General features: G+C 45.2%; 1 protein-coding gene across 3 annotated transcripts in view; it reads left to right on the top strand.

The window, feature by feature from the left end:
* Positions 1–15007: 15007 nt before the first annotated feature.
* The window catches only part of NAPEPLD (N-acyl phosphatidylethanolamine phospholipase D), a 49964-nt gene continuing 48176 nt past the window's right edge, over positions 15008–16795 (top strand). The window contains exon 1 of one of the 3 annotated variants that reach the window (XM_019030763.4): positions 15008–15403. In XM_019030763.4, coding sequence (XP_018886308.1) covers positions 15201–15403 — 203 coding nt within the window. In that variant the 5' untranslated portion in view covers positions 15008–15200. The remainder of the gene's footprint in view (positions 15404–16795) is intronic. The other 2 variants (XM_055392530.2, XM_055392531.2) reach the window with 2 other exon arrangements.

The following is a 16795-nucleotide window of genomic DNA, read 5'->3' as shown; positions in this document are numbered from 1 at the left end:
GAAAACAAACTTCTCTAATGTAATTATGCCTCTTTAATGAAATATCACAAAATGCATTTTAAGTGGTAATGGAATGGAGAAAAAGTACATAATGATCAGGGAAAGTATGCAAACACAGTATTTAGATATATAGATATGTCTTTGGCTTACAGTTTAATAATGCTAATGTATGTCTTAGTGTCTGCGGACTAGAGATGCAGTAGGGCTCTATGAAAAGTCTATTCATTTGAAGTAATAAAGATTTGGGGGTAAATTATTGGGAGATAATTGAAGGACAGAGGAAAATATGCAGTGAAAATCTAGCAATCAGAGCTAGACATTCTCAAAGGTAATCAGAATTTTGTACCAATCTCATTTTATTCAAAGTATCCCATATTTTTTGAGTTGGAAGGGATTTAGGGAAACATGTATTTCATCCCCTCCTGGTAACAACCAGTGACTTGGCCAAAGTCACATCGATGTCTTGGAGGGTCAAGGGACCAAAATGCCTAAGTGGAGGCACACATGTCCTAGAAGCGTTGGCTCATTCTTTCCCCCATGGCTTGCCATTTATTCCTTTAAAGGGGGAAATTCTCAGCTTGGAGTGATTTAATCTTATGCAACAAATGCTGTGGCTCCTGGGACTTATGTAGTCTTGGCAGGCAGCAGAATGCCCCAGAACTTATCTCTGCAGGCTTACCCATAATACTGATGTGTTTGCTTTGTCACCGTCTATTTTTCCTGCCCATTTTCCAGGAAGGCCCTAAGCTGGAGCACCTGACACACACTGCCAATGTCTAGCTTCATGCACCTTCCAGCTACCTTCTTCAACTCAGTTACATAAATATCTTTCTGCCTAGGTCTATTTTCCAGGCCAATGGTTCCCAGCCATGGTGGTATCATAGCACATTGGGGTGTTGCAATGAGCTGGGGTGTAAGCCATTTGTTACTAACAACAGAGTTCCAAAGTCTACTAATGACTTACTTTGTAATATATAAAGAGAATTCAAGTTAATCCCCATAATTTGCCACACTCAATTGCACTGAACATACTTTCTTAGGATGGGCTGTGATTCTTAGGGTGGGCTCTAAGCATCTTTATTTTCAAGGAAGCAATTTTTAGTTTTAAGGGAAAAAAACTCATGTTGTTATCTTTTATGAATTGTCCATCTCACAAGACAGTGTAGTGTCAAGGGTTAGGAACAGTAGCCTGAGTTCCTACCCCAGCTCCACCGCTAACTAGTGATATAACCTTGAGCAAGTTTCCTCAGCCTCTCTGAGTTCTTTCTCCTACAAATTGAGGATAATGAAAGGATGCATCTTGTAGGCGCCTGTGAGAATTAAACAAGGTAGTATATGTGATATCCTTAGACAGTCCCTAGAACTTGGTAAAGGCTAGTTTTGTAGGGCTCTTTTTATTTGCTATTGTAAGGCTTTTCCCTTTTTGGGGGGTTTTCCTTGATGGTGTATCAGTCTTCTTATTTTGGGGCATAAAGAACAAATGTATCATTAATGCTTTGTATCATGCCCATACACAAATCTATAGGCTGGCTAAGCCTGGATTTCTTTTGTTTTCTAGACTCTTAAAATTCCATGGGCCTGTTTCTTGGCTGACTCCAGAAATGCATCTTGTGCTTGAGTAACTCCAGGAAAAAAGGGTATTTGAGAAAATTTTCTCCAAGATATTTCATGACTCTTCACCAGCTCTCAGTCTTGCACCTTGATTCACTTCTCCCTTCCTCCATCCATCATCATCACGCTCTTTCTGTTTCTCTTCCAGGGAGAGGGGAGATAGGGTGAGTCCTGCTCTGGTTGCCTGCACTGCAGCCAAGCTGGGGCCGAGCAGAGGAGACAAGTGGGGGTCTGGGAGGCAAACCTCTGGCATCCCAGGTTAAAGTTTCAAATCATTTTCTAGCCAATCCTGTATATCTACTGTGCCCTGTGGGATAAATTAGCATTCATGAGCTAACCTAATTGTTGTAGAGTCTACAAAAGAGGAGCTCAAATAGAGATCAGTGCCAGGAACGAAGTCCCACCTTTGATGTGTGAAACCCACTTCCACATTTTGACTTGTGATCAGAGAGACATTCTGCATTACTTGTTACCTCATTATCTTTTCCTTTTACTGTACAGACCCTGGGCAAAGATAAATTTACTTTTAGATAGATATGTTAAAAATGTATCATATCATAAGGAATGAGCAAAGAGGTCATTTCTCTTTTCCCTAAAGCTGTGGGTGTCGGGCTCCCCGCTTGGCAGAATCACCTGAGAAACTTCTAAAAGGTACAGATGCCATCCTTTTCTGATTGCATTCGCCTGGAATGACATCTGGGCACCAGCATTTCTCAAAGCCTCCCAGGTAATTGTTATGTTGCCAGAGCTGCAGGGATGAGAGGCAGCGGCCTATGGGCATCCACTGAGCAGTGTCATTACTCCTTTTCCCCCCAATTTCAGGTTCCAAAAAAAGGGTTAGATGACACCAGCTCTGAAATAGTCTAACTCCACAGATCCCAAAATAATATATCTGCGTAACCTCTTAATAAAGTTTTATAAATAGTACATGTTCTATTGTTACCTACCTCATTCTCTTGGCAAAATTTTTAAGACTTGTTTCCAAGATTCATCTTAAACTACTAAAACAGAATTATGATGGACATTCAATAGCTATTCCTCCAAAATACGATTCTAAAGAAAGGGGGGGTGCTGGGCACAGTGGCTCATGCCTGTAATCCCAGCACTTTGGGAGGCCGAGTTGGGCAGATCATGAGGTCAGGAGTTCAAGACCGGCCTGGCCAAGATAGTGAAACCCCGTTTCTACTAAAAACACAAAAAAAGTTAAACAGGCATGGTGCTGGGCGCCTGTAATCCCAGCTACTCAGGAGGCTGAGGCAGGAGAATCGCTTGAACCTGGGAGGCAGAGGTTGCAGTGGGCCGAGATCACGCCACTGCACTCCAGCCAGGGCAACAGAGTGAGACTCTGTCTCAAAAAAAAAAGCAAAAAAAAAGGATGAAGGATAAACTGTGGAAATATGACTCTATTTTTTCCCCATGATTTCTTAAAATTTTGTTTACTTTTTCTGAATGTGTCCTTCACAAGTGTATAGATTATTAAATATTCCTAATACAGGAATATGAGAAAATATTTGTCCTCAAAAAAATGGAAAACAGGAGCAAAAAGTTAAAAAAAACTGAAAAACCTTTGCCAGGTACAGTGGCTCATGCCTATAATCTCAGTACTCTGGGAGGCTGAGGCAGGAGGATTTCTTGAACCCAGGATTTTGAGGCCAGCCTGGGCAACATAGTGAGACTCCATATCTATAAAAACACACATACAAAGCAAAACAAAAAAACCCTTAATTTAGTGAGAAGTGTGACCTCCAAACACTCAGAACTGATTCCTTTGGAGTAATGACCCTTAAACCACCTTTCAGGCCAGCATTTTGCAAGGTGTGGTCAAGATCCATGTGCATCATAGTCCTCTGGCTAGAAATGCAGACAAAGACCTCACCTGAAACTCATTCTCGAGGTACAGGAGCTGATAAAGCTCATCTTAAGCAAGCTTCCTAGATATTTTGCTTGCTTTTATTTTTTATAGCAGCATTGCCATCTTTAAAATAAAATTGTGCCTGGAATCCCAGTGAATAAACCAGGTGAAGGGATGATGCAGGCTTGGGGTTCAGCAGTGGCCTGTTCTGGGGCTCCAGAGAAGTTTCCCTGAGGCATCATACCCAGCCACATGAGGGACTCCAAACATCAGTGTCACCTCTGCCTCCAGCTTCCAATGAGCTGCCCATCCCTTAGCTTTCCTCCTCTCCCTCCATCATGTCTTCATTCCCTGGGCTGCCTTTGTTAAGGTCCTTGGTCCCCTGGTCTCACTATACTCTTTCTCCTTTAATCATCTTATTTGCTCCATGGTTTCTGGATTACATGGATTTGTCCAAAATAGTCACAGCAGAAAAGAAACTCAGAATACCTAAGGTTGGAGTGAGACAAATTAATTTTTTTGAACGTTTGCATTTAACACACTGAACAGTGGAAGTTTAGCATCCCATCATTTCATTGTTTACCCACTTTGGCTGGAGTGGGCTTCAAAGATAGCCAAGCATTCTCTGGCTGTCCTGAATTGCTATGGAGGGCCAAATCTTGTATTACATGGTTGTCTGCCTTATGTAAAGTAACTAACATCAGATTCTCCATGCAAGTCTAATTCTCATGAAGAAAATAATATTGCAGATTAGAACTTTGAAGCTGACATTGAAGGAACTGTGTGTCGGTTCTTACAGTCCTAGTTGTGTTTTTTTTTTTCATGAGAGATGAGGAAAGGAGAACAAACACCAAGTCTGCGTGTCAATTGCAGTGCTATGATAAGCATAGATTGAGCAGTTCCAACTAGCTCTCAAGGCTGTTTAAGATCCAAGTGTGACTAAATGCTGATCACACAAAGCAATACACATCATTTGAAACAATCACTGGGGGGTATTATTGTGGCATCTCTTTGGGGGAATCCAGAGGCCCAACTTAACCCTCACTAACTTCCACACATTGAACAACTGAGTATTGAGAGAGGCTCAGGATGAGGAAAAGCACTGGCCCTAAAATATCATTAACATCATTACCCAGCCCCACAACCTCAGTCACCCCCAACCAGAGGTGGAAACCCTCAAAACATGGGTGGAAGTCCATGGACCAACCATGGAATTTTGGGCTGTGCGTTTAGCTGATGCCACTTCTTCCTCTGTGTGCTTAGCTGATGCCACTTCCTCAAAACATGGGTGGAAGTCCATGGACCGACCATGGAATTTTGGGCTGTGCGTTTAGCTGATGCCACTTCTTCCTCTGTGTGCTTAGCTGATGCCACTTCCTCTTTTGTCCATTGCATCCATAAAAGAAGCCATTTTGGGTAGGCCAGAAAGTATGGGACTAAGGTCTTTTTATTTTTTATTTTATCTTCTATCCTCCAATTCTCTCATTAACTCAGGGCCAATGGCAACTGGGAATCACTTGTTTTGATTCCTCCTGAGACTGCACAGAACACACATGGCATATTCCTCCCAAAGCTGCTAGAAACCTAGTATGGTGTACACTGCTCTGCAAGCAAGATGCCAATGCTAGAGCACAATTTCACTGCACTTTATACTTCAGCTCTTGCCAGAGCAGCCTTGACTCCTCCAGACACGATGTTCATAGTCCAGGTGCAAAAGTCAGGTGCTGGAATTCATGTCAGTTAGTTTTCTTTTAAAAGCAAAAGACTCCTTACCAGCGACTCCTCCCTAATCAGTTGCCTGCTACAAACTGGATACTGTAGCAACAGGGAGCTTCTTGGCTGGCAAAAGTAAAAGTAGGGAGTTCACCCACTCCAGCATTGCTGAGCAGAGTGTGCTTCAGGTCATCTTGCCAAGGCAATGAAATGTTTCCAGCTATTTCCTTAAGGTTCATTTCCTAAGAACAAACCATGATTCATGGCACTGGGGGGACGGGGGGTGAATTGAATTAATGCCTGATTGGTAAGTAAAACAACTAAATCTCTTAGTTTTAAAATATATCTGCAAGATTACTCTAAAGTAACTATAGTTTAGAAATGTACAGTGAATACTTTGAAGGTCTAGACTTAACACCAATCTGTTTCCTAATCATTAGGAATCTGTATTAGAGTTCTGTCAGTCAAGATTTGATTCACTTATTTATTCAACAAATGTACTATGCATGTAGTGTGTGCAGCTACTGCCCTAGGCACTGGGGATGCAGTATTGCCTTCAAGGAATTTACATCTAATCTATTACTTAATATATTCAAAATGGGAGAATCTTTGCTTGAACCTATTAATAGTAATGAGGTCAAGTACAATCATACATATTTTCCAAAGAGTTAACCTTTCAGCTGGTCTCATATTTGTCCTGTCATGCTCTAAACATTATATTACAGGCGTGCCATACCTCATCCTTCCTGTTAAAGCAGCAGCCTCCCAGCCCCTAGGATTTCTTCCCGTCCACATTCTTGCTGTCATCTCAGCCATCCACACCGCCCACATCACAAATTTACTCCCTCATAACATATCTACTTGCACAATGTTCCTCAAATCCTGTTTAAAATCCATTAGGGTTTTGCTCAAGAACCTTCACTAGTTTTTTATTTCTAAATAAAACATTTGCCCTTCTTTAAGGCCCTAAATCTCGAGTCATTTAACGTAATTAAACTTGTTTTCTGTGATTTAATTAATTCATTTAATCACATAATCAATCATTAACCAACAAAGATTTAATAGGCACCTATGCTGTATCTGGTGGCCCTGAGCCACCAAAGGTATTGGTAGCAGATGCTGTGGTGGCCACCCAGATTCCTCCTTCAGGTCTGAAGCCCTCCTCCCCTCAGCATGACAGCGGTGTTGGTGGCTGAGGGCTCCCAACTGAGTCCCTCTTTGGCAATTGCTCTCGGCTGAAGGGAGCTGCCTTCCCGAGGTTACTCCCGCTCACTGGAAGCAGTCAGCACTGATAATAGGTTGATGTGAATGTCAAAGGTTTGGGACCCTTACTGCAACTTGCAATGAGTTTGAAGGGGCATCCTAGCTCCAGAGTTCCCTATTGGATTGGACTGAAGTTCAACTTCCCTCAGCCCAATTCCACTTTCCTCACCCCATAACAGGCTCAAGAAGCTTACAGTGTAACAAAGAAATCAGACAAATAAGTGGACAAATAAAACAGTGTGGTAAGGCTCACGCCTGTAATCCCAGCACTTTGGGAGGCCGAGGTGGGTGGATCACCTGAGGTCAGGAGTTTAAGACCAGCCTGACCAACATGGTGAAACCCCGTCTCTACTAAAAATACAAAAATTAGCTGGGTGTGCTGGTGTGTGCCTGTAATTGCAGCTACTCAGAAGGCTGAGGCAAGAGAACCACTTGAACCTGGGAGACGGAGGTTGCAGTGAGCCAAGATTGCGCCATCACACTCCAACCTGGGGGACAAGAGCGAGACTTCGTCTCAAAACAAAACAAAACAAAAACAGTGTGGTAAGAGATATGACAGGGGAAGGTCTAGGTTACAGGAAGAGAAGAGAGTTCCTTCAGGATCTGAGTTCTAAGTGAGATGTGAAGACTGAGCCAGAGTCATCCAGGAGAACTGGCAGGGCCTCGGCAGGACAGAAGGGTAGCCATCCAAGATAACAATATGTGTGCATGTCCAGGGAAGAGAGGGCATCAGGCACTAAGGAATGGTGAGAGGCACTGGGAAATGGTGAAGAGCACTAGGGAATGGTGAGGGACACTGGGGAATGGTGAGAGGCACTGGGAAATGGTGAGGAGCACTGGGAAATGGTGAGGGGCACTGGGAAATGGTGAGGGGCACTGGGAAATGGTGAAGGGCACTGGGGAATGGTGAGAGGCAAGGCTGGAGAAGACGGGGCAGGAAGACGGTGTGTGACATAGATCCTGAAGGCCTAGTTAGCCATGTCGACAGAGTTGGAAGTGTTGAATGGTTTTCAAAACAAGGAGTGACAGGATTCGATTTGCATATTGGAAACAGCTCTCTGGAAGATTGATGGGCAACAAGAGAAGATGCAAAGAGGCCAGTTAGAGCTGCTGCTGAAGACCATGGGAAAAACGACTGTGGATCATGGCATTGAGGGTGGAAAGCAATGAATTGATTTGAGGACCATTAATGAGACAGAATCAGCAGGATGACTGCCTGGATAAAGGAATAGGGGGAAAGGTAGTGCCACTTGCTGGAGTAAGGAGACTGGAGGAAAAGCAGGCTTGGGGTTCCAGGTGACTAAAAGACACCCCATCACAAGGAGGAGCCCCTCTTCTGGACACAGCCAACCTCTCTTCCAGGGGATGGTGCTCCCTCTACTAACTAGCTGCTTGGTCATCTCTCCATTCTTCTGGCTGCCTTTCTACAGTCTTAAGCATGCCCAAATCACATGGCTGTTATCTTCATTAGAACTCTCCACTAAACCAGCATCTCCCCAAGGCAACCACTAGATCTCTCTCCTTCCTTCATGCATAGACATCCTTGGCAGAGTCCCTTATACCTGCTATCTCTGCTTCCTCAGAGGTTTCTAGGAATCCTTGTGCTTTCCTCAGAAGGATTTTCCAGTCATACTCAAGTTCACAGAAGTCTGGCATCTTCATCTAATACTGCACAGAACTGCTCTCACCAAGATGGTTAAAGACCTCCATGTTTCTGGTTCACAGGACACGCCAGTCATTATCATGTCAGCTGACCACTTCCTTCTGTTGGTTTCTCTGACCCACATGCTCCTGGGTTTTGTGATCTCTCTGGCTGCTCTTTTCCAGTCTCCCTTACAGATATCTCTTGTTCACAAACATTGATGTCCTCTAGAGTTCAAAAACTAGGCTCTTTTTACCTCACACACATTCCCTGGGCGATCTCATTATTGTCTTTTTGTTGAAGATTTCCAAACCTGTGTCTACAGGCCAACTCTCCTCAGTCTCAGACCCATACGCCCACCTGCCTGTTCAGTGCTTACAATGGGGTAAGAAGCAGACTCTTTGGTGAGTCTGAGGGTATGTGGCAGCTCCTTCTGATGGTGCCCAGTTTCTCCATTGAGTAGGAGGCAAGGCCATGTTTAGGGGTGTGGGAGTTGGTGACAGGGTAGCAGGTTTAAGAGACTAGTGGACATTTGCTGTATCTTCTTGGGAGTTTGGAATTACGAGAATGTAGAAGCCAGTATGTGGGAACCAGTTGCTAATGGAAACTATGAATCCATAGGGTTCCTGCCTTCTAAGTTGTGGGATTTCTCCAGCACTCCAGTAAATAGCATGGGTATGGATCCAAAGTTGGATAGTAACATTCTGTCATGTGGATGAGACAGAAGGACCAAGCAAGGAAAGATCCTGGCAGAGGGAGTTGCAGTGACAGGCCCTGGGATGAAGACAGAATACCAAACAGACTTGGAGGCAGTAGAGGATTGGATGTTTGAATTTTAAAATGCAGAGGCAAAGCCAGACTGGGGTGATGATATGGTGCAAGGTGAGACCATAAGTGTTGGTCAATGACATGAAGTGGGAGTGCAGGTCCCTGAGATGAGGATGTCAAGGGGCTGACAGGCTCAGTGTTGAAGTCATTCCTAGCACTGGTAGGAGCTGGAAGGACTGGGGCCAATGCTGGTGAGGTCAAGGGGGAGCTGACGGGCAGTCTGCACAAGACACTAGTGACAAAGAGCGGAGATAAAAAGGAGTCCAGAGGAGTTTTCCAGGAGGGAGAAAGAAGGCTTGGGGAGGGAGGGAGTGGAGCTGTGGGAGAATGAACCTGTCATAGGAGAAGGGTCTTCTGGGAAGGGGTGGAAGCTACAGAGAAGAGCTGAGTGTATCAGGAACAGATCGCTGACCCCAGGAAGCATAAGGCAAGGTTGAGTAGAGGGAACAGCTTAGGAGTGAGAGGATACATTGTGTGAAACATCCAGGTTCCCACCCTAGATAATGGAGGTAGGAGATCGACCATACGATGTCCAACTGAATTGGTCCCAAATCTTCCTGTGTCTGGGGGCAGGTGAGAGGAAGGTTCAGGCCTCTGAAAAGGAGTCAACAGAAGCAAGCTGGAGGAAAGCAAGTTCTGGCCCAAAGAGGAGGCCAGAGGTAGAATTTTTGCCTCCCAGTATTCCTAAAGCCACCTTCATAGTAGGGGGAACTAAGTACCCTTGGGGGAGAAGCCTGCTCTGGCCCAATTAGATTTGGGGAACTCTGAAAGCCAGGCTTCAGATTGGGGTACTCTAGGCACTTCATGTTCCACTCATTAGTTACCTCATTCATTCACTCTTTAATCCATTCACTTATTCCTAAAACGTATATTAGTTGTTTCTTCCCTTCCTTCCTCATCTGAAGAGGCTTAAAGTGTTCATATTAGCACCGACTGTGTGCCAGGCACTGAGGAAGGGTTTTTAGAAATATATAGCTCCCTGATTATAATTCCTTTGCCGTGTTCCCTTCTATTAAAACAAAATCTAGCCTTCCAGCATGGCCTAGACCAAATTTCGCCTATTCCCTGAAAACTAAATCATGTTGGCCATCATCTCTTCCCTTTGGAAATCTTTTAGTACTTATTCTCTGAATCACATATTTTGCTATATATTTTTTTCTAGCTTACCCTGCCTGTCCAATGAAACTGTAAGCCCTTGGGGATGGGGACTTTGTATATGAATTTTAAGTGTATGATTCGGTTAATCATGTAAATGGGAGTCTGGTATCCTCACGAGCCGTCTGGTGCCTAAGTAGCAGGCCTCTAACATTGTATGATTCTCTCAGGGGGTTACTTATCATTTTTTCAATTTCTATAGCTATGCTTCTCTTTTCATGGGAAGCATAGACAGGGAAGCCTAGAATTTCGCCTGTTTTTATGGGCAGTAGGAAGAAACATGGTTTAATAGTGCCAATAACACAACTACCTGCCTACTGGTTAGGTAATTTGGCATAAACTCTATGCCTATATATGCAGTATAATCCAGTGGGGGCTATCCAGTCCTGGTGGGACTCCAGGTGGGTCCACATGGTCTGCAACTTTGGGAATTTACTAAATGGATTTCTCACTGTGTGATGTGAACTCCACCAAGAGACTATTTTTATGGTACCATTACACAGCTTCTGTCTCAGACAACTAAGTCGTCCTACGGGGTGAGTGAATTCTTTTCCTTCTCTAGCTATGCAATATTGTCCAATAATGGAGGCTTTTAGGACCTAGAAATTATCAGGGTGATTCTTTTGAGCCAGGAATTCATCAGGAACTGGGTCTGTAGGTACTAATTCTTGGCCTTCCTATGGACATTGATCTCCTATTACAGTTCCTCCACATACATAACATGAAGTGACATAGAGAGACTAGGCTACATGCTCGGCTAATAGCAAAAACACATTCCTTGTTTTTCTTGTAATTTCTGGTACTGGCATTTAGTTCATCATAGAAAGTTTGAAACACTGGCTCAACTTATTACTCCAGGCTGTAGAATCCTGGAAAACAGCTACCATGCAGCCCACACCTGGCTAACTGGAGGACCACCTTAGTGGAAAGGGGAAAATTTGGGCCTCTGGCCCTGCCATGTGCACAAGCATAACAATTGCTTTTGTTTAACGTGCAGATGGAATATTTGATCCATTTTAACCAGGCATTTGCATCTTGGTATCCTGTCTTAATCGCTAAAGTTTGTTTTAAGTCTTTAACTTCTATCATCCTCTACTAAAATGAATGTATGGTTTTAGGAAATTACAAAACCGGCTGGGGCAGTCCATCCTTGCTCTTTAGTGGTCCACAGAACGTTGGACCAACTATGGCATGAAAGCTCTACATCGGGGGGCAAGACTCCTTGTTGGCACTGGGGTCTTTATCTAAATCTCCCCGGATTAAATGGTCCTAGTTTACTAATGCCCAGTCTGAGGAGAGTCAGGAGGGACAGAAGTGCTTTTCTGAAGTAGAAAGCTGTCTTTGACTTGGCAAGTCCTCACACACCACGCTTCCACTCAAATGGAGTAGGCAAGTTCCCAAGACCAGTCCTGTCAAGCAATTCAAACCAAGTCAAAACCAAAACCAAAACCAAAGTGCTGATAAAGGCACGCCATGGGTGATCAGGCCACACTTCCACTCAAATGGAATGGGCAAGTTTCAAAGACTCGTCTTACCAAGTTTTAGATGTCCAGACTCCAAGTGCCCATTCCTTCCTGGTGTTCAGCCACTGCGTTGATTCTCCACGGGGGCCTGCCACACACTGCTGTGGTGAGGTGTCCCACCGGGGCAAATGCCTACCCAGGAGCGCTCTCAGGATCCGTGTCGCTTGGGCTGGTTGGAGTCCCCCGCAGGGATGTTCCACAGGACAGGCTTAAGCTGCCTAAGGAGCTGCCTCGACCATCCACCAATCACCTCGCTTCCCAGTCAGGGAACCAAGAAATGTAGCAGGACGAGCCACAGACAAAACTCCTCAGACCCCGAGTTAAAGAAGGAAGGGGTTTATTCGGCCAGGGGCATCGGCAAGACTCCTGTCTCAAGAGCCAAGCTCCCCGAGTGAGCAATTCCTGTCCCTTTTTAGGGCTCACAACTCCAATGGAGTGTGTGAGAGAGGGTTGTGATCGATTGAGCAAGCAGGGGGTACTTGACTTGGGGGCTGCATTCACCCGTAATTAGATTGGAACAAAACAGGATAGGGATTTTCACAGTGCTTTTCTATACAATGTCTGTAACCTGTAGATAACATAACCAATTACGTCAGGGGTCGATCTTTAACTACCAGGCCCAGGGTGTGGTGCCTGGCTGTCTGCTTGTGGATTTCATTTCTGCCTTTTAGTTTTTACTTTTTCTTTCTTTGGAGGCAGAAACTGGGCATAAGACAATATGAGGGGTGGTCTCCTCCCTTAAGAAGAGCCTCCCCAGGAGAAACAAGCTTGACCACTATGCTATCACAGAGTTTCCTCTGACCACTGAGTCTGCTGTGAAGAAGATAGAAAACAACAACACACTTGTGTTCACTGTGGATGTTAAAGCCATCAAGCACCAGATCAAACAGGCTGTGGAGAAGCTCTATGACACTGATGTGGCCAAAGTCCATGCCCTGATTAGGCCTGATGCAGGAAGAAGGCATAAGCTCCACTGGCTCTTGATTACAATGCTTTAGATATTGCCAACAAAACTGGGATCAACTTTGTTGCTGACCCAACAAAACTGGGATATTGCCAACAAAATTGGGGTCATCTAAACTGAGTCCAGCTGGCTAATTATAAATACATGTATCTTTTCACCAGGTTCGTGCCTCTTTGTCAACTTCTGGTTGGGCTGGGGAGGCCATTCAAGGTACTGAGGTTGTAATAAGGCCCGGGCAAGACTCCTGTTCTACTTATCCTTTTGGAACACTCACTCTGCCACTCCACCATACTTGATCACTCCAGAGATCTTTATGACCAGAGCTAGTTGTCCTAAGAAAACCAGAACTTGTCTCCATGGTAGAGGTAAGAAAACAAGAAGCTGCCGGGTGGTGGTGGCTCACGCCTATCACTTTGGGAGGCCCAGGTGGGCAAATCACTTGAGGCCAGGAGTTCGAGATCAGCCTGGCCAACATGGTGAAACCCCATCTCCACTAAAAAGACAAAAATTAGCCGGGCGTGGTGGTGGGCACCTGTAGTCCCAGCTACTCAGGAGGCTGAGGCAGGAGAATCTGGGAGGCAGAGGTTGCAGCGAGCCGAGATCTGGCCACTGCACTTCAGCCTGGGTGACAGAACGAGACTCCGTCTCAAAAAAAAAGAAAAAAGAAAAGAAGAGGCTTTACAAGAACCCCTTCTTTTATCCCTGGAAGAGGCTGTGTGTGAAACCAATGCCCACAGTTTGAAGGGCATTAGCATTCATTTCAGGGGAGTGTGGGTTGGCTGGCTTTCAGGTAGCACTTTGACCTCACACACCCATCTACTATGTCCAACTGGTCTGTCTGCTTCCCTCAGCCTTAACCAATAAAGGACAAGGACTTAAAAAAAAAAGAGTGGGAGTGAGTGGAACAAAGGGCATCTTTTTTTTTTTTTTTTTTTTTTGAGACAGAGTCTTGCTCTGTCTACCAGGCTGGAGTGCAGTGGTGCCATCTTTGCTCACTGCAACCTCCATCTCTGGGGTTCAAGCAGTTCTACTGCCTCAGCCTCCCTAGTAGCTGGGATTACAGGTGCGCTCCACTATGCCTAGCTAGTTTTTGTATTTGTACTTGAGACAGGGTTTCGCCATGTTGGCCAGGCTGGTCTCAAACTCCTGACCTCAGGTGATCCTCCTGCCTTGGCCTCCCAAAGTGCTGGGATTACAGGAGTGAGCCACCACGCCCAGCTTTTTTTTTTTTTTTTTTTTGGGAAATGGGGTCTTCTCTGTTGCCCAGGCTGGAGTGTAGTGGCGTGATCACAGCTCACTGCGCCCTTGATCTCCCAGGCTCAATCAATCCTCCCACCTCAGCCTCTGGAGTAGCTGGGACCACAAGGGCGGGCCATCAAGGCTGACTACTTTTTTTTTTTTTAATTATTATTTGTAGAGATGAAGTCTCGCTATGTTGCCCAAGTTGGTCTCCAACTCCTGGGCTCGAAGGATTCTCCTGCCTTGCCCTCCCAAAGTGCCGGGATTACTTCTCCGTTGCTTAGTCAAGAACACTATGAAGAACTTTTGAGTAGTAACTTCAACTTACCCTTTGGGTTTGGATGTATGCTGTTACTTTTTTTTTTTCTTCTGTTGCACAAAGGTATTATTCACCTTGTGCAGTTTCAGCTCCACCCAGGCGCAAGCAGCTCTTAATCACCCTTAAGTTCAGCAGCCACTCTAAGCTAGCCTGAGGAGATAAAAGTCCACACTTGACATACAGTTCTTTACATTCCTCCAATGTCACACAGGCACATTCACTTTCAAAATGCAGAATAGTTTGGTCTGCATTTTTCTGCCAGTCTTATCTGCATTTAGAACCTGTGGTGGTGGTTTCTTTTTTGCCAAGATAACCCCAGGGACAAGCTTTTTTTTTTTTTTTGACCCTGGCACACCCCAGGACTTTTATAATCTTTTTGCCCAACCACCCATTGTTGAATTTTACTTCGACCTGCCTGTACTTTACTTCTTGAAACAACTAATTTCATTCTGCAGTTTAAAAAGCAAATCCAGTAAGAAACTCAGAATCACAATTGTATGCTCTTTCATAGTTATCCTAGCGTTAAAAAAGATGCAAATTTAGATGAGAACCGTGTGTACCAGGGGGCTGTGATATCATTTTAAAAGTAAACGAGCACACAGTGAACAATGCCGTGCTCCCATTAATATTCAACACCTACTGTACAACATTTCAAATTAGAGTTTAGTTTCTTCGCTACCAGGATCCTAGCGCCATAGGCTGTAAGTATTCAAATGCTTCTCGACTGTGATTGAGTTGGCTATGACAGTCCGTCAACGGGTCTGCAGGATCCCATTTAGTTTTAGCAACTGTGGCTGGTGTGCAGGAATGCGTTCATGTGATCTGAAAGTAAGCCTCTGGCTTAGGACAGCGGGGGGAACCAATTTGATCTTAGGAGGGTCCCCGCAGAGTGTTTGACTCGCGAGGCGGGCCGGGGCAGGCCGCGTGCTTCCAGGCGCTTCCTTTACCAAGATGGCTTCGGCGCCCCGGCCCACAGGGGCGGCCATCTTGGTAAGGGCTGGAGAGGCAGCCTGAAGGAGGCCGCCGCCGGCCCTGCTGTCAGATTCGAAGGTCATAATAAGGGAGTGACCCGGCGACGACTCGCCCCAACGATGGCGAGGCGGCGAGCGCTGAAGCGCTGCCTGCAGCTGCTGGCGTCCTCGGCGGAGCCAGCGCGGCGAGCTCGGATTAGGAAGAACCCGAGCGCCTGCCGCGGTCGCCCCTCCCGCTACGCGGCGGCGCTTTGCGCGGGGACTTTGTGGCCGGAAGCCGCGGAACTGAGGCGGCGCGCGCTCCCGGCCACCCCAAGCGCGAGGTGAGTCCGCACCCCCGCGCTCGCACCCCGCCGCTCTGGCCGCGCGCCCGCGGCCCGGGATCCCGAGTGTCCGGAGCTCCGTGGTTTCTGTGGGACCTCGCGGGAGGCGGTTTTCTCCCGCCTGCTGTGCTCTGTGACCTCTCTGCTGCCTCCTCCACGGTCTCTGGGCGGAGCAATCCACACTGCTTAGCCTGGGGTGGTTTGGAATTCTTCGGCGAAGTGGAGCGGGCTGAGAGTGGGTTTCCCGTCCCCGAGCCCTCCCTCATCTCGGAGATGCCGCACTTGTGAGCGACAGGGCTTCATTTGAATTTTCGCACCTCGCGAGTTGCGGAGCCTGCATCTCTGAAGCTGCCTCGGTGAAGAGCCACAGCATTATTTTTTTTCTCTTTGGGAGAGTAGCTGTCTGGGATTTGAGATCCTATCTTCCCTGCAAATTACCAGGTTGCATCTTCACTGATAGGAATACATGTGGGTTTATCTTCGTTTGGTTGTATGTAAATTAATGGGTCGACAACTTCCTCCGAGCAACTTATTGTTGCTTCGTCTATAGTGTTTATCTTCTAAAAATCCATTCCAACAGGTTTCTCCCCTTTTATTTTGGAATAAGTGTACTTATTTAACTATGGAATGGAAATGAAGAGCAAAAAAAAAAAAAATGGGGCTAGCTGGGGAGGGGTGGTGGAAGGCTGTGCTTTCTTGAGTTTTCTGTTCTGTGGTTGTTTGCTTCTTATAAATTGGGTATTATTGCGGGCTTTTCAGAACACGTATTCAGATAGGTTTTTGTTGTTGTTGTTTTGTTTGTTTGTTTTTTGCTTTTTTTTTTTTTTTCAAGCTAGAGCTCGATATGGTCCTGGTAGTTGAGGTAGATACTCTTCCATGGGTTCCGGGATCACATGCATTCATTATACGTCAGTTAAACCTGGAAAATATTAAGGGAGTGAGTAAAGTTTAACAGCCTTTTAAAAAGTCATTTAGTTCTTGTCTTTGCCTTTACTGTACGTTGTTATATATACATGTTATAATATGACTGACTCACCTGGTTGGCTTTGGCTTAGCATGAAATGTTTGCTACTTGATAATTCTGATTAATTTGTCCAGGAAGTCATTCCTGAGATGCAGTTCTTCAAATTGAGAAATAATTCCCATGTTTGTTAAAAAATGGAAATCTCTAACAATTTCCATTTCTATTTTCAGTTACATTGGTTATGAATTAGCCGCAGACATGGACATCGTTTAGAAAGAAGTTATGTAATCTTTAAAAAGAAAAGATTACCTATATCCCACAATAGTGTGATTTTTGTTGCAAGAAAATACTGGGTCTGTTAAAGAAGAAATTTAGGGTAAAATTACTTATTTAAAATAATAATTTAAGAGAGAGATTGAGGGGTTAAA

This window comes from Gorilla gorilla, chromosome 6 (genome assembly GCF_029281585.2).
Source record: "Gorilla gorilla gorilla isolate KB3781 chromosome 6, NHGRI_mGorGor1-v2.1_pri, whole genome shotgun sequence".
Classification (NCBI taxonomy): Eukaryota; Metazoa; Chordata; class Mammalia; order Primates; family Hominidae; genus Gorilla; species Gorilla gorilla.
The sequence above is the reverse complement of the archived record's forward strand: the minus strand, read 5'-3'. Positions and strand labels throughout refer to the sequence as shown.